We start from the raw sequence: 26,628 nt of genomic DNA, 5'->3' as shown, positions 1-26,628 counted from the left end.
CATAGCAGCACAGTTTACGATAGCTAAGATTTGGAAACAGCCTAAGTGCCCATCAGCAGATGAGTGGATTAGAAAACTGTGGTACATCTACACAATGGAATACTATGGTGCTATAAAAAGGAAAGAACTCCTCCCATTTGCAACAGCATGGATGGACCTGGAGAGCATTATGCTAAGTGAAATAAGCCAGTCAGAGAAAGATAAATATCACATGATCTCACTCATTTGTGAAATATAATGAACAACATAAACTAATGAACAAAAATAGATCCAGAGACAGAGAAGCATCGATCAGACTGTCAAACTTCAAAGGGAAAGCAGGAGAGGGTGGGAGGAAGGGGGAGAGATCAACCAAAGGACTTATATGCATGCAATAGGCCTAACCAATGGACACGGACACCAGGGGGGTGGGGGGAAATTGGGGGGATAAGGACACATATGTAATATCTTAATCAATAAAAAAATAATAAATTTTTTAAAAGTCTATGGAGATTAAGGTGGTTTGACTTCACAGCCCAGAGTATTAGAGAAGAGACAATTGCCCAGAGGAGAGCCACGAAGACCTGCAGAGGATCCCCCGTTAGTATCCAGCAGACTAGTAATCAACACACATATGTAAGGAAACTAGCACATGAACAATTGGATACTTACATTTAAAAATGTCATTTATAACAGCATCAAAATATAAAATACTTAAGAATAAATCTGAAAAAGAGTGTGAAAGACCCATACACTAAAACCTGAAAAATACTAAGAGAAAGCACAGAAGACCTAAATAAATAGGGAGATATGCCATATCCATGGGTCACAAGACCCAAATTTGTCAATATGTCAATTTTCCACAAATTAATCTACAGATTCAACATAATTCCAATAAAAAAATCTCAGCATGTGTTTGTTTGTGTTTTTTGTTTTTTTGGTAGAAAATGATAGGTTGTTTCTAAAAGTCATATGGAAATGTAAAGGGCCCAATATTGCCCTGAAAAAGAATAACAAAACTGGAGGACTAACATTATTCTATATCAAGACTTATTATAAAGCCACACTGTGTGGAACTGGTATAAAGACAGACAAATAGATCAGTAGAATAGAATGAAAGCATGAATAAATCCACCTATGTATAAGCAACTGATTTTTGACAAAGCTGAAAAGACAATTCATTTGAGAAAGAATAGTCTTTCAACAAATGGTATTGGAACATTTGGATATCTGTTTGTGAAAAATGAACTTCAATTACAAAAACTCAAAATATAATATATACCTAAATGTAAAACCTAAAACTATAAAACTTCTGGAAGACAACATAGGAAATCTTTGGATTACATAAAGATGTTTTAGCTATGACACAGAAAGCATGGTCCACGAAAGAAAAAATTAATAAACTTAACTTTAACAAAAGTAGAAGACCTAGAAGTAACAAATAAGCACCTGAAAAGATGTTCAATGCCAATAGTCATTAGGAAAATGCAAAGTAGAGCAACAATGAGATATAACTCATAATTGTAAAAATGGCTAAGGTTAAAAAGACTGATATATCAAGTGTTGGCAAATGTGAATCTAATGAAAAAAAAATGAACAAACAAGCAAAATAAGTCAGACTAAAAGATAGAGAACAGGTTGACAGCCATTGGGGTAGGAGGTTTGGGGAGGAGCTGGGTAGGTAGGGTGGAGGGTTTGAGTAAAAATAAAAAAACTCATGGACACTGACAACAATGGGGTGATTATGAGAGGTGGGGGAGGTGGAGGAGTGTATAGTGGGGATAAATGGTGATGAAAGGAGACTTGACTTGGGGTGGTGAACACATAATACAGAACACAGATGATGTGTTATGGAAAAAAATGTGGAGCAACTGCAATTCTCGATCATTGCTGGTGGGCATATAAAATAGCACAGCTGCTTTGGAAAACAGTTTGGCATTTTCTTTGAAAGTTAAACATTTTCTACCACATGATCCAGCCATTCTACAGTGAGGTATTTTCCCATAAAAAATGAAAGTGTATGTCCATACAAAGATTTGAACCCAAATGTTCATTGTAGCATTATTTGTAATAGCCCCAAACTGGAAACAACCCAAATTTCCATCAACAGGTGAATGGATGAACAAATTCATGCAGTGGGATTCTACTCAGGAATGAAAAGAAATGAACTGTTGATATACTTATCAAAATGGATGAATTTCAAAATATCTATAAACTTTAATCCCCCCCAAAATTAACCCAAAAAATATTTTGAAAGACAAAAAACACGTACTGTATGATGCCATTTATATAAATTCTAAACTTGAAAGCTGGTTGCCTGAGCATAGGGATAGGTAGAAAGAAGTTGAGAGAGAAGATTACAGGCACAGGCAACTTTAGCGGGTAATAAATAGTCATTATTGTTATCTTGGTGATAATTTCATGGGTATGTACATATGTCAAAACTATCAAATTGAATAGTTTATGTTTAGTTTATTCTATATCAGTTTTACCTAAAAAAAAAAAGTTGTTTGTTTAAGGTGAAAAGATCTCCAGTCTCCCCTCTCTTAGGTAAATGACAGAAAGAGATTAAAAAAAAAAAGTTGTAGGAACCATCAGAAATATAAATTTCAATCCTTTTTTGATTCCATATGGACAACACATAGATCTAAAATAGTGGGACTTACCTTTTCTCCCACATACAGGAACTGTAATGTGATTATGTGCCTCAACTAGACGGTAGAGTTTTACAGATTGCTGAAAAGGATGGAAAATAGAAAAGGTTTATTTATTTGAGGATAGGTCCCAGGTATTACTCAGTGAAATGCTCACCTTCCTTAAAGATGGAGCACTATCTTGTGGCCAACTGGAAGTACTGGCTAAAAACAAGACTGAGTAGCTTGTTACACAATTATAAAAGCATTCAACTGTGCTCTTCACGCAGCAATGAGAAGTGCATATTCTTTAGTATAAAGGAATTTCCCAGCATGCTCTTCCATTCAAAAGAGTTTTTGATATCCATAAGTTTCTATTTACTTTTTTAAGTAGATAAATAATAGCTAGAACTTTGTTCATTCAGATATACATTTATACTAAATATCTTTAAGAACTCAGAATTATTTTAGTTTTGGGACATCCCACACCAGAGTTCTTAATCTATAACTTTATAAGGAATTTGGTTGTTCCTATTATTTGCTTGTAGTATTTATTTTTCTAATATATTAAATATATGGTATATTAAGAGTGAATCAATAAAAGATAACAAGAAAAATATAATAAAATTATATTTTATTTTACATGTATTAAGCAACTTTGTGTGAAATGTTCTGGGGGTTGGAGGGTTAAAGGTACTCATCATTTAGTGTGAGTTTTTATTCTGATTTTGTCATTTAAGACACTCTAAATCTACTAGCTTCAAATCATTTACAAATTTTATTAATATGTCCTAAGAATGATTAATAGAATAGATAAGGTCAAAGACAGAGTGTTCTGCTATTAACTCACTTTTATTTATTCATACATTCACTCAACATTTGTTGAACAACCTTTATGCACCCCAGAACTATGCTAACAGTTGAGGGTAATATGGTCAACAACAACAAAAAAATTGGTTCTTATCATCAAGGAATTTACAACCTAATGGGAGAAATACATTTAATTAAATAATCATATATATTAATATATCATTGCAATCAGTAGTAAGAAGAAAACACATAAGGTGCTTTTGGAGCATATATAGCCAATGGAAGTGGCAGAAATCTTTCTTGAAGAAGTGATATTGAATGAAATAGGTTGTGGGATCTGAGTTTGGAACTCAAAAGAGGTATTTGGACTTAAGATATATATAAAATTAGAAGTCATTAGCATATGCCTTTAGAAGTCATTGATCTATACAGCTATAAAAATAATGAAAAATCTCTGTGTACTCATACGAAAACACCCTCAAGACATATTATTAATAATAATAAAGCTATGTAGAAAATAACATAATTATGCTACCTTTGCATAAGAAAGAAAGAAAAATATATATATAATATATATATATATATATATATATATATATATATATATATATATATATATATTTACTCAAATTGCCTAAAACATTTTTGGGAGAATGCACAAGAAACTAATAAAAGTGTTTGAACAAGTGGAGGGGGAGAGGAAGGTGGAACACACATGGTATACAAGATGGTGTATGTGTTGTATATATTTTCATATTGTTCTTATTTTTAGACACCCATTATTTTAAAAGGTCAGGCAGGGGAGGATAAACTATAAGTGAGAATGGAAAAGAGCAACTAGAGAGCATGGAGAGTGGGTTGTCAATGAAGCCAAAGGAAAAGAGTGCTTGGTAAAGAAGCACTGGAGTCATTAACTATGTCAAATGCAACTGAGAGCCTTAGTGAAATCTGTACTGGAAATAAAAGGATCCACTGTGGGAAGGAGACCATAAAATCAGCAAGCAAAAGACCAATAAGCCACCCAAAATTAATGGAGCACAAGAATACAGTTCATAGTAAAAGAAACACAAACAGCTTAAAACATGAACAAGTGCTCCACTCAGTGGAAAACATACTATTAAATTTATTAGATTCTATTTTTGTTTATATTGGCAAAGATAAGGAAAACACTCATCTACTGTTGGGAAGAGTGTAAATTGTTATTGCTTGCCTAAGGGGCATTTGGCCAATATTTATTAAAATACTATAGCTAGCTCATGATTAAGTAATTTCAATTACATAAGTTTTATATCTTCATATCAGTACAGACATAGATAATTATACATATATCTGTTATAACATACATATTTATATGTGATATAAATTATATACTTGTAATTTATATATACTTATAAACCTACATGTATGTGGGTGTGTGAAAAGTTTTATGTGCAAGAATCATCATTGTGGCATTGTTTTAATAGTAAAAGACTAGAAACAACCTAATATCTATCAATATAAACCTGGTTTAAAATTATGGTACATCTAGAGAAAACATATTTGTGCAGATATGAAAAGATACTCAAGATTTATTCAGTAAAAATATGAAAGTAAGTGAATGAAAGTATACATATAATGTACTTCCATTTGCATAAAACAAATTAATGCATATGTGTATAATATTGCTGAAAGTATATGGAACATCTGATTCCAGTAGATGCCTCTTGAAAGGGAATGTGGACTCTGGGAGAACTCAAGTGGAAGAAATATTTACTTTTCATTTATACTTTTTGAAATTTTTTATCATGTCCATATATATTACTCCTTCTATTAAGAAAAAAACAGCCAAAAATGACTTTTTAAAAAAATTAAAACTATCTCCAGGCCTTAAGATCATAGTGGTGACCTTAACAAGAGTTGTTTAAATAGAGTCATGAGAGCCCTAACTGGTTTGGCTCAGTGGATAGAGCGTCAGCCTGCGGACTAAAGGGTCCCAGGTTCGATTCCGGTCAAGGGCATGTACCTCGGTTGCGGGCACGTCCCCAGTAGGGGGCGTGCAGGAGGCAGCTGATCAATGTCTCTCTCTCATCGATGTTTCTGACTTTCTATCCCTCTCTCTTCCTCTCTGTAAAAAATCAATAAAATATATTTAAAAAAATAAATAAATAGAGTCATGAGAGAGGAATGTATGTCAGTATAGGCAAAACATGAGGAGATGAGTAAATAATGACAGTGTGCATAAAGAACTCAAGAAGTTTTCCTGGAAAGGGGAGTCGAGAGATAGACTAATAGCTGAAGGTAAAAGAATGGTCAAGAGAAGGGATCGTTTCATTTATTTAAGTTTGGAGAAGCTTGACCATGTTTAAGTGCTGATGAGAAGGCTCTTGAGGAGAGGGAATAAGAAGGGATCATCCATTGACTGAATAAACACTCTGAGCAGGCTGGAGAGGATGCTCTCTCAAGGCGGACAGAGGGCACTTTCTCCTCTGTAATGAGAGATGAAGGCAGGATGGTGGGGGAGAGAAGGGCCATTTGACAGTTGGAAAGTGGAGAGTTGAGCAAATTCCTGTTTTATGGCTTCTATCTTTATGAAAAATGTGGCAAGGTTATCTGCTGAATCAGAGGAAAAGTGGAATATGGGCAGCTAGGCATTTCAGAAACCTAAAGGAAGATTTGATTTGAAACCTTAATTTCAAAGAATGGGACCAGAGACATATGGAAAGCTTGCCCAGGTGAGATGGGCATTCATGATTTACAGTGAAATCAACTAATCTGTTCTATGTGATTTTTTTCCCCAATAACACCTACATGCCCTGGTGTAGACATAAAGAAAGCCATGATAATATGGATTTGGACTTTGAGAGTAAGTACCAACCAAACATAAAAAGCAAAGAAGTTAATATTATACAAAGACTCCTCCACCTTCCACTCTCTTCCATCATCTTCAACATCCATCAGTATTCTCTAGATATATTTTTTCATTTATTCACAATTCATAAATATGTGCATAATCTTCTGCCTAATCACCATGAATAAGCCAAAGAGAGAGCAATTATAACTTGGAAGTTTAGGAATTGGGATATGAGAGAAGAAAAAGGACTAAATGTAGTTGAACATCAGCTATTGTGTTAGATATTAAAAATGTGGTCTCTTTTATTATGGAGTGGACAATAACTATGTCCTGACTGTCCTTTCTAACATAATTTCAATAAAGTTATTACTGCTCTCTTTCTGAGACCATAAGATTTGTGGGAAAACTTACCTCTCTGAGATCATATACTGTCAAAGCTATGGAAATGGTGGACATAATTATGATGGCAAAAGCATATTCCTTATAGTCTTCACTAAACCACAAACAAACACTGAAGAGTTGAAATATGTAAAACGGATTTAAAACCTGTTGGCAGACAGAAACAGGAAGATAGAAAGATATTTAGGCTTCACACTTACTTATTCACTGACATTCATTTTCATAATCATCTCTATGACATAAATCATCCACACAATACTCTTATTATATTTCTTTAGCAATTGCCATGTGCCAAACACTGCACTAAGCAACTTCACCTGAATTTACTCATTTAGTTCCCATAATTACATTATTAAACAGATGTTATTACTTATCTCCATTGTAAAGATGAAGAGACTGAACCTTAGTTCTTGAGAAACTTGCCCAAGGTCACACAGCTGTGACTCTCCTGGACCAAGACTTGAACCCAGGCAATCTGGCCTCAGAGTGCCTACTTTTAATCACTACTACCCTTATAATTTACCAGGTAGTGCCTCACATATCCTTATTTTTACCATTACAACAATTGTGTAAAGAGTAGGTATTATCATGTTTAGTTTACTGGCCTTCAGAAAGATGAAGTATTAGTTCGGGTTTATGAAGTTAGAATGCTTCCTAGTCTATTGTTTTCTATGACATAATATCTGCCATAATTGAAGCATTAAGGTAATTTTACATTAATGGATGAGTTGAAGGTGATATCTACCTAATAAAAGAGTAACATGCTAATTGACCATACCTTCGCGATGTCCACCAGCCAATCAGGAGTGAGTATGCAAATTAACCCAACAAAGATGGTGGGTTAATTTGCATATGCAGGCGTCAAGCGGCCGGGAGCAGAGAGGGATGCTTGTGTTGTCTCCATGGCAATGACGCAGGCATTCTGCACCACCCCAGCCGCTCCAGGCCTCTGGGCAGTGTGGGAAGGCAGAAAGGCAGCTCTGGGCCGGAGCAGAAAGGCGGCTCCGGCCCAGAGCGAAGGCGGTGCTAGCAACCAGGGGAAGGAAGGCCCATTCTTGCACGAATCTTTGTGCATCGGGCCTCTAGTTTCTTCATAAGAGCCAAGCTGAGAGTGGTAAGCTGTACTGAGCATCTAGAATGCTGGGAAAAAGTAGAAGCTAACTCCTACTGGTTGTAATCCTGCTTCAGTTAAAAACATCCTGTGCTCTTACTCAAATTCCTATTTATCTAACACAGGAGTGGTAATCTTGCCTCTGGTTTAGGGAAGAAGCATACAAGAACTGCCTACCAGATTCTGTTGCTTTTTTTCATGCCTGAAAGCTTGCTAGAAATATTGAGAAAGTACCTTGAGTTTATAAGCTTTATTTTAAGACAATGAGGGGTGGAGGTGAACTGCAGGAGAAAACCCAAAGTATAGCTATGTGGTTATCCTGTCTAATAAAAGAGGAATATGCAAATTGACTGTCACACCAACACACAAGATGGCCACCCCCATGTGGTCAAAGATGGCTGCCACAAGATGGCTGACAGGGAAGGGCAGTTGTGGGTAATCAGGCCAGCAGGGGAGGGCAGTTGTGGGTAATCAGGCCAGCAGGGGAGGGCAGTTGGGAGGAACCAGGCCTGCAAGGGAGGGAAGTTGGGGGTGACCAGGCCTGCAGGGGAGGACAGTTAGGAGCGACCAGGCCTGCAGGGGAGGGAAGTTAAGGGCTACCAGGCCTGCAGGGGAGGGCAGTTAGGGGTGACCAGGCTGGCAGGGGAGGGCAGTTAGGGGCAACCGGGCCAGCAGGGGAGCAGTTAGGCATCAATCAGGCTGGCAGGGAGTGGTTAGGGGGTGATCAGGCTGGCAGGCAGAAGCGGTTAGGGGCAATCAGGCAGGCAGGCAGGCAAGCAGTTGGGAGCAAGCAGGCCTGGATTGTGAGAGGGATGTCCGACTGCCCGGTGAGATCAGGCCTAAACAGGCAGTTGGACATCCCTCGAGGGGTCCCGGATTGGAGAGGGTGCAGGCTGGGCTGAGGGACACCCACCCCCCCCCCCCCACAACCCGTGCACCAATTTTGTGCACTGGGCCTCCAGTAGTTTCATAATAATCACTATAAAGTGAAAAATAAATCCAGTGATAGAGCCAAAGAGGAAAAGTTCACTCAGTAAATGATGGCCAAATCATTCTTTTCCTCCCACACACACTTTGAGATCAATAGAACTAAGAAGGCTGAACAGATGTTTTTCTTCCTACAATTTGGGATGCTAAAGAAATTGTATATGTTTCCTTTAAGAAAAAAATAGGTTTTCGATTATTTTAGTTTCACAAAGTTGAGACAGACTAAGAAACAAAGGAGTAAAAAAGAAAAGGAATTTGTGTTCATCTAGTCAGTAGGAGGTAAGTAGACACATGAGCAACATATCTTATATTGTGTCAGGCACTGTGTGCAAAAGGTGGACTTCAAGAAAAAGAGTAGAAAGAGATATAAAGAAAATGTGCTTGTCTTTCTTTTAAAATATCCCAAATTACAGTTACCTATTATCAAGTAGCATTTTGATTGTTTGACTAGAACCAAACTCCTTTATTTTCTATCCAGCATCAAAAAAAGTAATATTACCTCTTTGATGAGCAGTTTCCAAATCGGTGTGATTTCAACATCAATAGTATTAGGTCCACATATTAACCTCCTATTGGGAGAGATTACAGATCACTCAGTAACTAATAATAAAAATGAAACTCATTTCTTGCCCATTCAAAAAATACCTACTTTATATTCACTTTCTCACTTGTGGGATTAATGTAAGCCTTCCTCATGACATACCCCTAATCCTTCTCAAAATAACTGGGGAGGAGGTGGGATACCCAGGTACGAAAACAATAAATACAATCATATTGCATCTATTAAACTAGATTCTTTCTGAAGTCTAAGTATTTCCCTCAGGGTAATCTTGGTGTTTAATATTAGCAATTGTCTCATTCAAGTGTTTCAAGAGTGGCATACTCCTCAACTCTGGCTCCATAGAAATGGGAAGGAAGGGTCAATAGGAGAGAGTACTTCTACTGATAAGGAATACTGTATCTACCTTTCTACTCCCAATCAGTTATAGGAAGCTGTTTCAATTTTATTTCAATGTGAATGAAAAGGTGTTGTGCTCTCAAAAATAGCTCTACACAGAGTTATATAGCCCTTTAGTTGAAAACCCAGAGATGTGTTTCTTTGATTATCACAGCAATAACCTTTATGAGTTTTTTGGAGTTGAGAATACTACCCACTTTCTCTGTGGTTAGTCTTTCTCTTTCTTTTCCACTCTTTCCTTCTACATAAATGTTCATATCCAATGGCTTGGTCGAATATATTAGAGTAGTGCTTCTCATACTTTAAAGTTCATATGAATAACTTTGTGATCTTGTTAATATGAAGATTCTGATTCAATAGGGGTGAGATGTGATCTAAGATTCTGCATTTCTAACAAGCTTCCCGGTGATGCTGATACTGCAACATTCTAGGTCTATTCAAGGTACAGAAGATGGGGTGGAGGGGGATGTGAGAATCATAGAAACTTAGAGCCAGCAAGGCCTTTATAGAGTTCCCCTCCCCCTTTTAACCATTAGGAAACTAAAGCCCAGAGAGGAGAAACTATTTGCTCAAAGCCACACAGCGAATTAGTGACAGGCTCTTGATACTCAATCCAATGCCTTTCCTAAAACTTCTTCTTTGCCTAGTAACTGATTTGGAATTGTGGAACTGTAGGTCTTGCATGGTATTCTTCTGCTGCTCCATAGTTTTACTTAACTATGTTATCATAGGTTAATATATATTTCCTGATTGCAGTCAAAACTGGCTCAATCTTATTATTATAATAACCTTAGAAGACTTGGATAGAAAAGAAAGAGCACCAAACCTACTGTCAGAAGTGTGAGACTCAGTTCTTTATCATTCCCCATCTGTGATCTTGTGCAGATCATTAAACCTATCTTAGCCTCAGATTTCTCATCTGTTATGTTGGGATGAATAAGGTGTCTGTTTTACCTGCCTCACAAAGCTACTCTGATAAAGTGAGATAATATATGTAAAAGCATTTAGTTCAATACAACTAAATAGAGCATTATAATGTTTTCTGACATTGATCAGTTAAGATGATTATTAACTTATCTATTTGGCTAACTGGTAGGAATCCTTTTGAATAGGTGTAGATAACAATATGCTTGGTACCTAATCTCTTGTTCTTCTCTTGTTAGACCTGATCCAAATTTTAGATGTATCTTGGCAGAACTGAGCCAGTCTTCCAAAGAGCTAAAATAATAAAAATGAGAAAGACATATTTAGCAATAATATTTTTGAGATAATATTTTTCTTCTTTGTTTGTAATTGTTGAAACAACTTACCCAATTTTCTGGAACTGTCCTTCTAAGTTGTTCCAAACATATCTTATTTTCTGCACTTTTATGTATCTCACCTACAAAAGAAAAATACTAAGAAAGTCTCTTGTTTGAGGATCAGCATATATATGATGTTTAATGGCTAAAGAAGCATTTGTGGAAGAAACAAAGATAGAGCCCTACTATGGGTATTTAAGGTTTTATCTTTTCCTAACTTGTCCTATCATTTTCGACTACACAAATGGCATTCTTCATTAGAAGTCATCATTCAATTAACCTGAATCTTGGGCCTATTATATGGATAAGTATCTGAATAAAACTCAGTCTCTGCATTCCACTACCTTATAACCTAACAAGGAAAGAAAATATATTACAAAGCAAAGAAAACTATACCATACCATTAAATATGAATAAGTCAAAGAAACAAAGATAAAGTAAAAAATATAATATTGAAATACTGTAGAAATATGGAGAAGGCAGATGACAAAGGTATCATGGAGAAAATGACATCTGAGCTTCAGCCTTGAAAGACTGGAAGAATTTTGCTCAGATGAGATGACAAAAGAGCATTTCAAAGGCATTATGCAAGTCAGTGTGTCTGTTTAAGAAATGATGGAGGAGGGTGGAAAGATAAATAAAACTCAGCCCTAGGCAGTTTGGCTCAATGGATAGAGTGTTGGCCTACAGACCAAAAGGGTCCCGTGTTCGATTATGGTCAAGGGCATGTACCTTGGTTGCAGGCTCCTCCCCAGGGCTTGTGCATGAGGCAACCAATCGATGTATTTCTCTCACATTGATGTTTCTCTCTGTCTTTCCCTTTATTTTGCACTCTTTCTAAAAATCAATGGGAAACTATTCTCTGGTGAGGATTAAGAGAAAGAGAAAGAAAGAAAGAAAGAAAGAAAGAAAGAAAGAAAGAAAGAAAGAAAGAAAGAAAGAAAGAAAGAAAGAAAGAAAGGAAGGAAGGAAGGAAGGAAGGAAGGAAGGAAGGAAGGAAGGAAGGAAGAAAGAAAGAAAGAAGGAAAGAAAGAACGAGCAGGGGGGAGGGAGGGAGGGAGGGAGATGGGAAGAAAGAAAGGGAGAAAGAGAGAGAGAGAGAGAGAGAGAAGGAAAGAGAGAAAGTAAGGAAGAGAGAAAGGAAAGATAAAGATCAGATTGCACTGCCTTAAATGCTAGATGAGGTATTTAGGACTTTATCTTAGAGTCAATGAACTTGCAGAGTAAACTAAAAAAAGGCACTAAAGAGGTTCTAGAAGAGTGTGATGAGGTTATTGCAAGAAAAGTGCTCCAGGAAGTGAGGATCTGAGAGTAGGGTGGGAAAGAAAGGAAAAGCTAATGCTTATGACAATTTTGCCTTTTTGTTTCTGATTTCTTTAACAACTTTGTATATGAATCTGAATTTCCATTAACTGGTGACCTAATTAAGCACAAAGAAAAGCAATGATTCTGTCATATTGCTCTGGATCAATGGTTATAACCTCATTTTGACCATTAGAATCAACTGGAGCGCATTGAAAAAGTAGTGATACTGGGTCCCACCCCCAAGAGATTCTGATTTCATTTATCTGGGGTGCAGTCTGGGCATAAATATTTTTCAATTTCCTCAGGTAATTCTAATGTGCAGCCAAAGTTGAGAAACAGTGAGACTTCCTTTTATAGCTACCCTGATAATTGTGTCCTTGAGAACACACAAGCCACGCCCACCAGCCAATCAGGAGCGAATATGCAAATAAACCCAACCAAGATGGCTACCACCACAGAGAGCAGGAGGGAGGCTTGGGTTTCCCTGGCAATGGAGGAAGCCAAGCTTTCCGCCTGCCCTTGCCGGCCTAGGCCTCCACTCAAGACTACAAAGTTTCAATGATAGAAGATACATAAACCCAAACAGAAATGGCGGCAGCCACGGAGCTGGAAAGAGCAGGAGGCTGGGGTTGCCCCCGGTGATGGAGGAAGCCAAGCTTTCCCCATACCCTGGCCGGCCCAGGCCTCCACTTAAGGCTACAAAGTTTCAATTACAGAAGATACATAAATCCCCCCAAAAAAGGCTGCCACCATGGAGCAAGCAGAAGGCTTGGCTCCGCTCCAGGCTACAAAGTTTCAATTGTAGAAGATAAATAAACCCCAGATACCAGGGCCTCCGCTTGGGACGCCAGGGGGTGTGGCAGGCCTGCAAACAACCACAGGCCCCTCGCCCAGGCCGCCCCAAGCCCCAAGGGAACCCCCACCCTGATCCAGGACACCCTTCAGGGCAAACCAGCTGGCCCCCACCCATGCAACAGGCCTCTATCCTATCTAATAAAAGAGTAATATGCAGATTGACCATCACTCCAACACACAAGATGGCTGTCCCCATGTGGTCAAAGATCCTGCCCCCATGTGGACACAAGATGGCCACCACAAGATGGCCAGCAGGGGAGGGCAGTTGGGAGGGACCAGGCCTGCAGGGGAGGGCAGTTAGGGGTGACCAGGCCTGCAGGGGAGGGAAGTTAGGGGCAAACAGGCTGGCAGGGGAGTGGTTAGGGGTGATCAGGCTGGCAGGCAGAAGCAGTTAGGGGCAATCAGGAAGGCAGGCAGGTAAGCAGTTGGGAGCCACTGGGATCTGGCTTAAACGGGCAGTCAGACATCCCTCGAGGGGTCCCAGATTGGAGAGGGTGCAGGCTGGGCTGAGGGACACCCCTCTCCCCCGTGCATGAATTCTGTGCACTGGGCCTCTAGTAGTCAATATAACAATTAGATAAATACTAAAACTGGGGAAAGTATATAGCTGGTACATAATAAGTGCTCAATACATTTTTTATTAAATAAAGAATGTTTTGTATACCACATGTCAACTAGACATAGTGTTTAAATTCCTCAGCTCCAAGACCTGGGCTATCTCAAATGAATCTCTGAACTCTGTTCAATAAATACATGTGAAGGTACACAGTGCATGCACATCTGCACACACACACACACACACACACACACACACACACTTGTAGTTACCAAGTTAAATGCTATACTTTTTGTTTTTACAGAATGGGTGTATTTCAATGAGGTTGGTTGCATAATATCTTTGAAAAATAAAACCTATTTTCCAATTGATTTTGAGCATAAGATTGGAATTATTTGCTACTGAAAATGATTCTTTCTCCTTCACAAGTTGCAAGTTAGAGTGAGGAAGAGTATTTGAAAGTAACCAGCACAGGGTATGATAGTTGTCATGGCCCATCTTTGAAACTCAAATTTCTTGCCTAACATTTTCTTTTCCTTTCCCATATTCCCTGAAATTTTGCTAATGGAGCTGGACTATAATCATAGCTATTGTTTACAAGTACTTGGGAGCTTTTTACACCTCCTCTTTAGTCTTTTTCATCACCCTGTGGTAGGACAGATATTATTTTCATCTTCCCTTCACCACCAAAGTTCATTTTGATTAAGTAACTTGTCCAAGATTGAAGCTATTAAGAAGCACAGCTAGAATTCTAACTCAAGCCCAGCTGGCTTTGAAGTCCAGTTTCTCAAATAATCTAATCAAGCTAGTCTCAGAAGAAAGTTTGAAAATCCCATAACTTCCAGGAATTATATAAAGGCAGGGTTCCCTACTTTATTTAGTCAATAAGTTCAAAATTCATGTTGGAAAAATTTTAAAGGACAAATGATGGTAGAATGTGAGGCCACTGCCAAGTTAGAGAACATAGGTCAAGAGGCTGTGAAACCACAAACTGAGATTGAAAAATTTATAAAACATATTGGACACAAAACATCAGCAGAGGAAGGCAGCAATAATGAGGAATAAAGAGGTTACTGATAAGTTTTACCTCAGGCCAGAAAAAAGAAATTCCATTAAATCCTGACAATTTCTAAAGCCATTCTTCAGAGTAAGAAGAATGACTCTGTCATAGACCTTTTAAATACCTTTGAGATTCCTTTACCAGGAAATATCTCTGCCTAGAGTTTCTCTGCTTCCCTCATCACCTTCTGAGGCTCTAGGCTGGTAAGAGGGTAAGCATTATATTTGTAAGAGGTGGAGTTTATTTGCCTATTTCCTGGAATTTGAGACCAAAAAGAAAACACAGTAATTAGGAAATCAGGGATCTGCTGCAGGGTGAATTTCCTCTTTCAGCTCAGATCCAAGAAGCTTTTCCCTCCCTGGGCTTCCTGCTCTTCCTTTCTTATTGGAATATGTTGTAAGCACATCCTGTAGGTCCAAACTTTTTGATTCGAGGGCCACAGTGGGTTCTTAAACTGGACCGGAGGGCCAGAACAAAAGCATGGATGGAGTGTTTGTGTGAACTAATATAAATTCAAAGTAAAGGAGCGAAGGGGAGAGCAAGAGAACCCTCCGCTCTTTCAGCTCCACAGGACGGATAGAACAGCCGAACGGGCTGGATCCGGCCCGCGGGCCATAGTTTGCCCACGGCTGGGTTAGGCACTGGGTTTCAGTATTGCATGCAATCCTACAAGATGGTTTATAGTCTCTCTTAGTTTATGTTTGCAAACTTGACAAAGTTCTTTGATGCAGTCTCCAAACTCCCTCTAAAAGGCCCTGACTGGTTATCATTTTCTTTTTGTTGTTATTGTTATTGTCATTAGTGTTGTCATGGCTGAGCCTGTGACATCTCTAATTTTAATGAAAGTTTCAGTCCTTTATGAATATAAATCACCTTAATATCCTTCTTCTCCTTTTAGGTTCAAACATTCCTGAGAAACAGGCAAAGATAAAGTAACTACTCTTATTTTACAAATTAAGAAACTCAAAGCTCAGAAAGGCAGTAACTAGCCAAACTCCCTGTGCCTTGTGCTGGTAAATGAAGATGTCAAGCCTGGGTACCAGAATGTTCCACTCCAAGATCTCTGCCCCTTCCTTATATTTTGATTCTTTACTTGACCATTCCTTCATTTGTTTGTCCACTTATTTGTTTGATGCAGTTAAAGATGCCAGAGCTTAATCATACTCTGAGGCCATGTCCATAAGGGTGATTTAGGATGTTTATTTCTCCAGGTGAATGGCCACCTAACAGATTAAGCAATTGTTAGTTGGAGGTGCTTGACCTCTTCTGATTTTGAGTAATAACAATTGACAATACAAAAACTGTTCAACAATTAACTGTTGTTATTTTTTAAAATTGACCTGGAGGAGGAGGATCCAAGATGGCGGCGTAGGGAAACACCTAAACTGCTGCCTCGCACAACAATTTCAAAACTACAACTAAAAGACAAAACGTCTATCACCCAGAACCATGGGAAAGCTGGCTGAGTGGAAGTTCTACAACTAGAAGGAAAGAGCAAACAGCATTGAGAGGTGCACAAGCGCTGAAAAGCTGAGGTACGAAGGCGCGTGAATCAGGCTGGCGACGGGAGACTGGGAGCGCTGCTGTTTTCAACCCGAAGGGAGACAAGCTCCCGATTACTCCAAACTCCAGTTTCTGGGGAGACGCGGGGGAACCAAACTCCTATGGGGAGAAGCTGGACTGTTTGCCGTGGGGTCGGAAAGTGAGTAAGGCTTGCTTGCAGGGCTGCGCGCAGGAATAATTGTTTACTGTGCTGGGGCGCGGGACGCGGAGATGCGGTCAGAGACGCAGAGCTGGCTAACTGGCAGCCATCGCTGTTTGCCACGCCCTAGCCTAGTGACGCCCTGAGACCCCACCCCGCACAACCTACAAACCCACCCAAGCTCCAAGCAGCGGCTTTAGCATATGAATGGCCTGTCCTATCGCAGCTTAACCTAGCAAACTTGCAGCCCGGGTCAGACAGCTCCAAAACCTCCAAACCCCAAGCAAAGAGGAGAAAACTGTAGTTCTCACTGTAGCTCCTGCTGGGTGGCCTCAGACAGTAGCTGACCTGCACCCCATTGGAGATCCAGAAGCCAGTGTACCTAGTGGTCAGTGTGAGACACCAGATTTCAACTCCTGACATCCATAAATGACACATTCAAGAGGCAGACTCAGTGAGCACCAAAGCCCCACTGAAACAAGTCCTGCACCATAAGCGTGTCTCCAGCGCAACTGTTCTTCCATTATAGACACAGCGGGTCCTCACAGCCATTTGGCCTGGAGGTCAATTCCTCCCAGTGTACCAACAGCAATCAAGGCTTAACTACACCAAGACTTTGCACTCAGCCCACAAAGGGGTGTAACAATAGTGTCCACCTCAGGTGATTGGGGAGGCTGAGCTACTGGCCCCTATAGGTCACCTACCACACAAAGCAACTCCATCAACACAGGGAAGCAACAAAATGCAGAGACAAAGAAACATGTCACAAATGAAAGAAATGGAGGAAAGCAAATTACTGGATGACATAGAGTTCAGAAGCACATTTATAAGGTTACTCAAGAATCTTCTAAAAACCGCCAAGAAACTTGATGAGACCTCCGAGGAGCTTAGTGAGACCTTCAAGGACCTTAATGAGAATGCCAATAAAATGGAAAAGGACCAGTCAGAAATTAAGCATACATTGTCTAAAATAAAGAATATACAGAAACTCAACTGTAGATCAATGTACCCGAAGAATCAAACCAAAGATCTGAAATATGAGGAAACAAAAAACACCCAACCAGAAAAACAAAAAGAAAAAAGAATCCAAAAATATGAAGATAGTTTAAGGAGCCTCTGGGACAACTTTAAGCGTACCAACATCCGAATTTTTGGGGTGCCAGAAGAAGAGAGAGAGCAAAATATTGAAAACCTATTAGAAGAAATAATGACAGAAAACTTCCCCCACCTGGTGAAAGAAATAGACTTACAAGTTCAGGAAGCACACAGAACCCCATACAAGAGGAATCCAAAGAGGACCACACCAAGATACATCATAATTAAAATGCCAAGGGCAAAAGACAAAGAGAGAATCTTGAAAGCAGGAAGAGAAAAATGGTTAGTTACCTACAAGGGAGCACCCATACGACTGTCAGCTGATTTCTTGGCAGAAACTATGCAGGCCAGAAGGGAGTGGCAAGAAATATTCAAAGTGATGAACAGCAAGAACCTACAACCAAGATTACTCTACCCAGCAAAGCTATCATTCAGAGTTGAAGGTCACATAAAGAGCTTCACAGACAAGAAGAAGCTAAAAGAGTTCATCACCACCAAACCAGGATTACATGAAATGCTGAAGGCTATTCTTTAAGAAGAGGAAGAAAAAGAAAAAGGTAAAGATAAAAATTATGAACAACAAAATGACATCAAATACATACCTACCAACAAGTGAATCTAAAAATCAAGTGAATAAAAAATCTGAAGAACAGAATGGACTGGTGAATATAATAGAATCAGGGACATAGAAAGGGAGTGGACTGACAATTCTCAGGGGGAAGGGGGTGTGAGGGGTGCGGGAAGAGATTGGACAAAAATCTTACACCTATGGATGAAGACAGTGGCGGGGGGTAAGGGCATGGGATGGGGCAGGGAATCAGGTGGAGGGGAGCTATGGGGGAAAAAAAAAAGAGGAACACCTGTAATAATCTGAACAATAAAGATTTACTTAATATATATATAAAATTGACCTGGAGCTCATAAAACTAATTTAAACAGCTGTTTACACACACACACACACACACACACACACACACACACACACATACAAGAGAAAACGGTCAGTCATATAAAATATTTTAATATGAATGTTAACTAGTCATAATCCAAGTAGTGCTCATTTAATATGGAGATGTGGGAGTAACTCAAATACATTTGAATGACAGATTCAAAATAAGGTCATCTTGCAGGTGTAGGAAACTCCTGGGCTATTCCTGGTGATTAACATTATCGCACAATAAACTCTGTTACATAGATTATTATACAGGGCTTGATTCTACTAAGAGCTAAAATGTACTAAGCATCTACTATATACATGGCATCATATTAATCTTGGTATACCTCAATTTATTAAATTTTAGCAATTAATATTAGAGGTGGGCAGAATTTAGTAATTGGTCCAAGGTTGTCATCAAGGTTGCACATGATTTAAATGTTTTACACTGTCAATGGAAGAATCACACAGTGGAGGATCTAAATTTAATCTTACATTTTTGGGGGGGAAAGATTAAAATTTTCTAGCATCAGCAGTAACCATGAATGTACTTACCTTTAGCTCTGGCTTTCTTATAGATCTATTTATGAGACACTCCTCATCTGTAATGAGAGGATGGTCAGGAGTGAGACCAAATGCGCTGTTTAATGCTGACAGGTAGATCCACATTACATTTTTCCGAGAGTAGGTTTGGAATTCATCCTGGGGAAATAGACACCAAAACCCCCGTGAAGTTAAGAGACGTCATCAGGTTAAAATTCAACCTAAAAAAAAACATCATTTCAATATAATTCTGTATGTTTGTGGAACTAATCAATATTCTAGACAGAATTATATACCTTAGAAAGCTGGTAGATATAGAGCCCTGAGGGAAAGACTATTGTCATCACTCACTGAGGACATGGAGAGGAGGCACTGGCACACACAACAGAGCTTGAGAGTCAAGAGTCCCTATTACCCTCCCACCACAGGCTGTGGCCAGATGCAAAATTTCAAAGGGGAAATAAAGCAAGTATTCTAAAGGGTTTCTTTGAGTGTCTGAGGATGAGGAACCCAGGTCTCTAAACTCTGCCCATGATTCCAAGCTTACCTTAAATTCTACCTCTTCCAGAACAGCCCTTTTAACACCCACTCAAAGGGGTGAGGGTGGGGATGGAGTCTGGGTTGAAATAGAGGCACAGAGGGCTGTCACTATACTAACTCCGGAAGTTTCTAACTGTCCTTCTTCTGTGCTCCTAATCACTTTCTGTTTTATATTCTCCTAGTTCATCTAGACTATATTGAAGGCAAAGACCCTCATATCCCATCCATGTGGACAACTGCAACCAGCTCAGTGGCAGTCTGAGAATGAATGGGGGAAAAAAAGACTAAATGCATGGACTGAACATGCCCAAAGGTGACTGTCAAGACATCAGCATAGGTAGGATTAGAGAAGGTACTTTCTTTCATGACCCTCACTGAAGCTGCTTCCCTTTGCAGATCACTGATGACTTCATCACAGAAGAAAACTAGAGGGAGCAGCACTGAATTGAGTAACAGGTACCGCAGTGGTCCATTATATACTGATGTGATAATAACAGTGGCTATTATCTGAAGGGGTAAATGATACACATAAAAACTACTTGGATGGATGCCTGGTGAACCACAGGAGCTAGGAAGGATGGCAGGGAAAGTCAAGCCTGAGAAATAATATGATGCCTGGGGAATGTAGGTCAGAGCTGGGAATTGTCTCTACCACACCCACTCTTTTCATGAACAATGTCTGAGGTGACTCTGCACACACACACACACACACACACAGAGAGAGAGAGAAAGAGAGAGAGAGAGAGAGAGAGAGAGAGAGAGAGAATCTGTGCTAGGCCTGGTTGGAGCACAGACACAGCCCCATCCACAGTCCAAGGGGAGTGATAAGGCAAAGGGCAATGCAATGGGGACATACTAGTAGAGTGGTAAGAATCTCTGTATCCTAATGGTTTAGGAGAAAGGTCACTCAGAGAAATGAGGGAGGTTCTGAAACTTGAATTGACCCTAAATGGATGGTTGAGATCTAGCCACATGGAAACTTAAAGAGAGGAAAGGAGACTATGTATTCTAGACTAAAGAAGCAGCAGGAGCTTGGAGACTATTATTTTTCCTCTGTTGAAAAAAAAATTGTCACTTGGAAATGGCTATTTCCATTTCAGTCTGTTTCTCAGCTCTCTCGAGCAGTTAATGATTTGTGAAATACCTAAATGCACCAGAGCAGCTACCACCTTAAATAATTGCTTTGTATGCTTTGTAATACAAATAATCCACACTACCCGCAAAGCTAGATGTTAACTTCTCTTTCTCAAGAGAATTAACGAGATCAGTCCTTGAGCTCTAAAAGAGTAGATGTTAAAATAATTCAAGAGTGCATTTCGAAGAATTGAATGTGCACAGAAGACCTATGCTTGACCTAGACAGAAAGATGGAGAAGGAAACATGGGCTTTTTTTTATTTATTTCCTGTGGCCTTGCACTTTCCTACACCTGAAAATGCCAGGCGAGCTTTTATCTTTGAGTGAAATGAGTGACCTTGTTTATCTTCTTCCAACCTTTTGCTCTGAGCACTTCATCTGTTTGGAATTTAAAGGCAGTATAACAGTCACCTAAAGTTCAGGCCAATGCTGTGACTTATCCCTTTGTATAAGAGTTTTCTCCACACAAAAAATATACTTCTGAGTTTGCCTTAAAAAGAAAAAATAACCCACTCAATGGTTTAGGTCCTAAACTTTAGGAGACCTTAGAAAATCAGAACCTCTCCCTTGGAGATGGAATCATTGCAATGCTAAAAAGCTGAACTTTCGCTGAAGTGAAGTAGAGAATTATGGATAAAGTAATAACTTACATTTCTCAGGCTTTTTCTAAAACACTGTGCTACCTTTAAAGACCCATAACTTTGGTGACAAACTATTCTTCCTGTTACTAAGTATCTCGCTTATTTTTCTCTTTCCCCCTTTTGGCCAGGCTCATTGATACTCTAGTAACCATGGCCTTGTAATCCCAAAGTCACCTAGCTGGAAAAAGTTGACATTGGCTAAAACATAGGATTTACTTATAAAAGATAGAGAAATAGTTTTAAGCATTGGAAAAATCTCACACTAATTATTTTCTCAGTATTCCTGGGACATGTTGACAAAAAAAAAAAATGAATGTGGTGAGTGCCAAAGCAGGGACGTTACATGACAAAGTGAAGGCTATGTCTATGTTTGTGTGCAAAAAAGAAAACCCTGAACAACTCAGCACATGTTTCCAGAGAGACTGGTGTTTTGGGCTTATTTGTTTTAACAATCATTTTCTTAAATATCTGGAGACGCATTATATAGTTAAGAAGTAATAAATAAAAAGTTAAAATTGGTTTAAAAATGTATGTAGAAACAAATGGCCATGGAATACCTGCAAGCCAGGCATAGTTTCATCTCAGCGCTTACAACATACCACTTCATTTAGTCCCCATGACCGTGAGGGAGGTACTATTGTTAGCCCCATCTAACTGAAAAGGAAAAGGAGGCAGAAAGGGAGTGAGTATCTTGCCTATTATAAACTGAATTCCCCAAAATTCATATGTTGAAGCCCTGTCCCCAGTGTGCCTGCATTTTCAGATAGGGCCTTTAAGTGGGTAATTAAGGGAGGTCATAAGGGTGACACCCTAATACATAGGGCTGGTGCCCTTATAAGAAGAGGTAGAGACACCAGAGCTCTCTACCTCATGTGAGAACACAGAGAGAAGGTCCCTGGCAGTCTGCAAGCCAGGAAGAAAGTTCTCACCAGAAAGCAACCCTGCCAATCTTGATCTTGGATTTCTCTCTTCCAGAACAGTGAAAAATTGCTGTTATTTAAGGAACCATCTATGGTATTCTGTTATAGCAGCCCAAGCTAATATATTTCCCAAGGTAGGTCAAGAGAAACACTGGGAATCAAGCCCAGGCACTCAGACTCCACTCTTCACTCTTAAACCACTTCACAGTATGCACTTGGAGAGTCTGTTCTGGACAGGGAGTGATAAGATCTCCAGTTTAGACTCTAGTTCAACTCTAAGTAGAAGCTCTGCTTTCATTATGTACAACAAGGGTTTCTGAGTATTTCTTTTAACTTCTCTTTGCCTCCATCTGTAAAGTGGGGGGAAAGTAACTTCTACCAGTAAGGACCAAATGAGACAATATATATGCAAATACTTTGCAAACTGTAAATCACAAAATAAGTAGCACTGCCTTATAAAGGATAATGGTCTCAAAACTATTTGTCTGAATATAGGATAATTTCTGAAAGGCTAACCCACAGCATCTCCAGTATTTCCAGCTAAATGTCTAAGGAAAAGCCAAGTTGAAACAGAGGGAGGGGGGAATAGGATTCAGACGAGGGAATGTGTACTTAAAGAAGACATAATAGCCAAAACCGGTTTGGCTCAGTGGATAGAGCGTCAGCCTGCGGACTGAAAGGTCCCAGGTTCGATTCCGGTCAAGGGCATGTAACTTGGTTGCGGGCACATCCCCAGTAGGAGGTGTGCAAGAGGCAGCTGATCGATGTTTCTCTCTCATCGATGTTTCTGACTATCACTCTTCCTTCCTCTCTGTAAAAAATCAATAAAATATATTAAAAAAAAAAGAAGACATAATACTATCTTCTCTTACTTCCTCAATCTTGATGTTTCATTTTAGTGTCTTTGTAATACAGTGCTGGTAGAAAACATGAAACCATTTATTACAGATTCAATTATATTTATTTAGTGGAATTAAATAAGTATTAACACTCGCTGCAGCCATATGCTAGGTTCTGTGAGGAATGAAAAGTAAGCCATGGTTACTGTGTTCAAAAGCTTATAAACTGCCCTGGCCGGTTTGGCTCAGTGGATAGAGCATCAGCCTGCGGACTGAAGAGTCCCAGGTTCCATTCCGGTCAAGGGCATGTACCTTGGTTGCAGGCACATCCCCATCCCCAGTGAGGGGTGTACAGGAGGCAGCTGATAGATGTTTCTCTCTCATCAATGTTTCTAACTCTCTATCCCTCTCCCTTCCTCTCTGAAATCAATAAAGATTTTTTTTTAAAAAAAAAAGCTTATAAACTAATAGAAGAAAAAGCTATAAAAAGGAATGTGGTATAGTAGAAAACAACTCTGGATTTTGAGTCAGGAGACAGGTTCAAGTTCTTTGTCCACCTTTTCTCTTTACCTGGACTATTTCCTATGTGCTCTGCTCCACCATCACCTTTTCACTCTTAACTTCTGTTGGAGCTCAGGAAAGTCTATCCATAAAGCTTTCCTAGGTAGTACTTAGAACAGTTGGAATTTTTACATTTATTTGTGTAGTGATCTCTATGATGTCAAAAACCGTGATTTTACTCACTGTTATACCTCTGTCCCTGGCCATGAGCTACTACTGTGGCTGGCACACAACCTGTGCTCATCAAATTTATGAAGGAGTGAGGAAGAGAGGAAGGGAGATAGGGAGGCACCTGGCTAACGTTTACTATTTGGCAAAGTTTCTTGTTCACTCATCTGTAAAATAGATATAATAATGCCCATTTTCCAGGGTTATTATAAGAATTAAATTAAATAATCAATGAGATGCTATTTTATAAGATGTAGAGTGAATGCCATTTTAATATAAGGTAGACTGCTAAAAGTATTACAGCAGTCAGAGATAGAAATACAGAGCTAAAAGCGAATGAAATTTCCTCCAGAATTGGGGCAGAGAATGGATCCACAAAGACTTAATAGAGAAGGTAGTATATGGCAGATGAATGAATAGAGTTGAATAAGTAGAGATATAATACCTACTTTCTATATTTATTCTAAAGATAATGTATGTGTATGAGTGTGTGCATGTATGTGCGGATGTATGTGTGCTTGAGTAGACTCCTCACGAGAAAGTCACTCTGTAAGGACAGGTATTTCTGTCTGTTTTGTACATAGCTGTATTCTCAATGCTTATAGCAATATCTGAGATATGATTAGAGCTCAATGAATATTTATTGAATAAATAAATAAGAATGAACAAATAGAAGAGATAGGGAAAATCAGATGAAATTTTATGAGTGAAAGTATAGACAAAACATAGAAAATGGTGTTGATGTAGGAGACATCAGGTTGCAGAGGAGGAGAGTGGAGAGGAGGTAAGAAATCCAGGAAACATGACTTACAAATCCTTGTGGCTGATGAATACCCTGATGGACTTGTGGACTTTAGATCACATTTGCACTGCTGATTCGCAGAATTTCTGATTTGGCAAACAAAAGCCCTCAAGCACTGGCATCTTTAGGTGAAATGGAAGGAAAAATGCTCCTATTATTAAAACATTGAAATTAAATTCCTTTGGTCAGGCCTAATAACCAATCATCACTAAGTCCTTCTCTGCAGAACATGAGTCTTTGACAACATGTGACATACAATGACAGTGAAGGGAAAAAAATGTGTTTGTTATTGTAATAAAGATGAAAACTATGGAAATCATAGGAGCATCAGAATTCAAAATGCCAGTGAATATAAATCATGTTATTTGCATAGAAATATGACATCATTACGGATATTGGTTAAAATTCAAAAGTAGATGAATAATGAATAAAATGCCACTTCTAAAATTATAAAATAAAAGTGTAATTGCTCTTATCTTTTGGAAAAATCTCATTCTTCAAGGCACTTAATATGAGAAAAGGAACTGAAAATAAACAGGGTGCTAAAGACTTTCAGTCAGTGCATTATGACTTTTTAAAAAAATGTTAAGAAATTGCTACCTAATCAGCATCTGTGATAAGATCTGTAATCTTACCAGTGTGAGATTGATGATAAGTATCAAGTACTGATTTTTAATAACATAAATAACAGATATACAACATATTTTCAAGTCATCTAGTCCTCAATGGAAAGTCTTTATAGTCCAGTGATTATACTATAATTCAAATAAAATCTCCCTTAATGTGTCATTTTAATGCAAATAACCTAGCAGCAGACTTTTATGCTATTGGTGCCCAATGCTTATTTTTATCTAAGGCTCAGGAATAATTAAGTTCTTGTCTAATTACATAAGGTCTAATTTAGAATCTCATTTATTTAGAGAGTCTCAAATCCATTTTAAGTGACACACAAATGCAGGTAATTAAAAATTAAAATAGAAATTAAGATGAAAAAGGCAAGATTGAAGCTGGTTTTCACTGTTCTGATTAGTTGAGAAAGGCTATGAAAGGGTAGAGGGGCTTGGTAGACTTTCAAAGGGGGGAAGAAAGAGGCAGGATGATGGAATGCAGCTCTCTGAGGCACCAATGACTTTTTTAAACTTTCTGGTCTAGGTCCATTTACAAAGCTGATAACATGCAACTGGAAGAGGTGATTTGATTGGGTATCGTTTGGAGTTGGGGATTCTCAGTCACAGGAAACCTTCTCCATGTCTCCTGTCTTAGAAGAGAATGCCAGTCCTCCTGGCTAGTTAGGGGAGGACACAGCATCCAATGAGCAGGGCCAGTGTATATGGGTGTGCCTAGACTACAACAAGCTCTTTGGTACAGCAGGCTCATGGAGTTGCTTGGGCAGTAATACACACACACACACACACACACACACACACACACACACACACACACACACAAAAGTTTCATAATGAACTTTATAGCTTGCAAATGGCTGTTACATACATAATCTCACTTCATCCTCACACCAGTCCAAAAAAACAACAGGCACTTTTACTAGTCCCATTTTACAAGTGGGAAAATTGAGGTCTTGAATGGTTGGGTAACAAATCTAAGGTGTAACACACCTAAGGCGCTAGGACTAGACTTTAAAACTTTTGACTCCAAATCGCAAAATATACTAACTTGCTGTTGGTTGACACATTTTTATTTTTTCAGTCTTACACGATCTTTCTCTCTCTTTTCCCCTCTTCATTTTACTTTCACCAACTTCCTTGCCATTTCTTTCATTTTCCTCCCTTCCCTTGCCATTTTCTGCTTAGTTCCTCTTATTTTTATCTGTGCTTTGACTTTACCAGCAACCTGAGACAGTATAACTCAGCCAAGCAGATGTTCTCAGATCTGAAGACTCTGGTGATGTGCTCTCAGAGGCAGAAAGCTTTTCTGAATCTGAGGATGTTTTTGCTGCAGCAAAA

The 26,628-nt window shown here is 38.9% G+C and overlaps 1 protein-coding gene across 1 annotated transcript in view; it reads right to left on the bottom strand.

Moving 5' to 3' along the window:
• ATP13A4 (ATPase 13A4) overlaps nucleotides 1-26,628 on the bottom strand; it is a 130,383-nt gene that overhangs the window by 66,443 nt on the left and 37,312 nt on the right. Inside the window, exons 3-8 of the mRNA XM_080656236.1 lie at nucleotides 19,071-19,217; nucleotides 11,018-11,088; nucleotides 10,845-10,925; nucleotides 9,249-9,318; nucleotides 6,664-6,798; nucleotides 2,646-2,715 (exon numbers count right to left, since the gene is read on the bottom strand). Coding sequence (XP_080512362.1) covers nucleotides 2,646-2,715; nucleotides 6,664-6,798; nucleotides 9,249-9,318; nucleotides 10,845-10,925; nucleotides 11,018-11,088; nucleotides 19,071-19,217 — 574 coding nt within the window. The remainder of the gene's footprint in view (nucleotides 1-2,645; nucleotides 2,716-6,663; nucleotides 6,799-9,248; nucleotides 9,319-10,844; nucleotides 10,926-11,017; nucleotides 11,089-19,070; nucleotides 19,218-26,628) is intronic.

The sequence above is a fragment of the Plecotus auritus genome (assembly GCF_963455305.1).
Source record: "Plecotus auritus genome assembly, chromosome: 2".
NCBI classification, from domain to species: Eukaryota; Metazoa; Chordata; class Mammalia; order Chiroptera; family Vespertilionidae; genus Plecotus; species Plecotus auritus.
The sequence above is the reverse complement of the archived record's forward strand: the minus strand, read 5'-3'. Positions and strand labels throughout refer to the sequence as shown.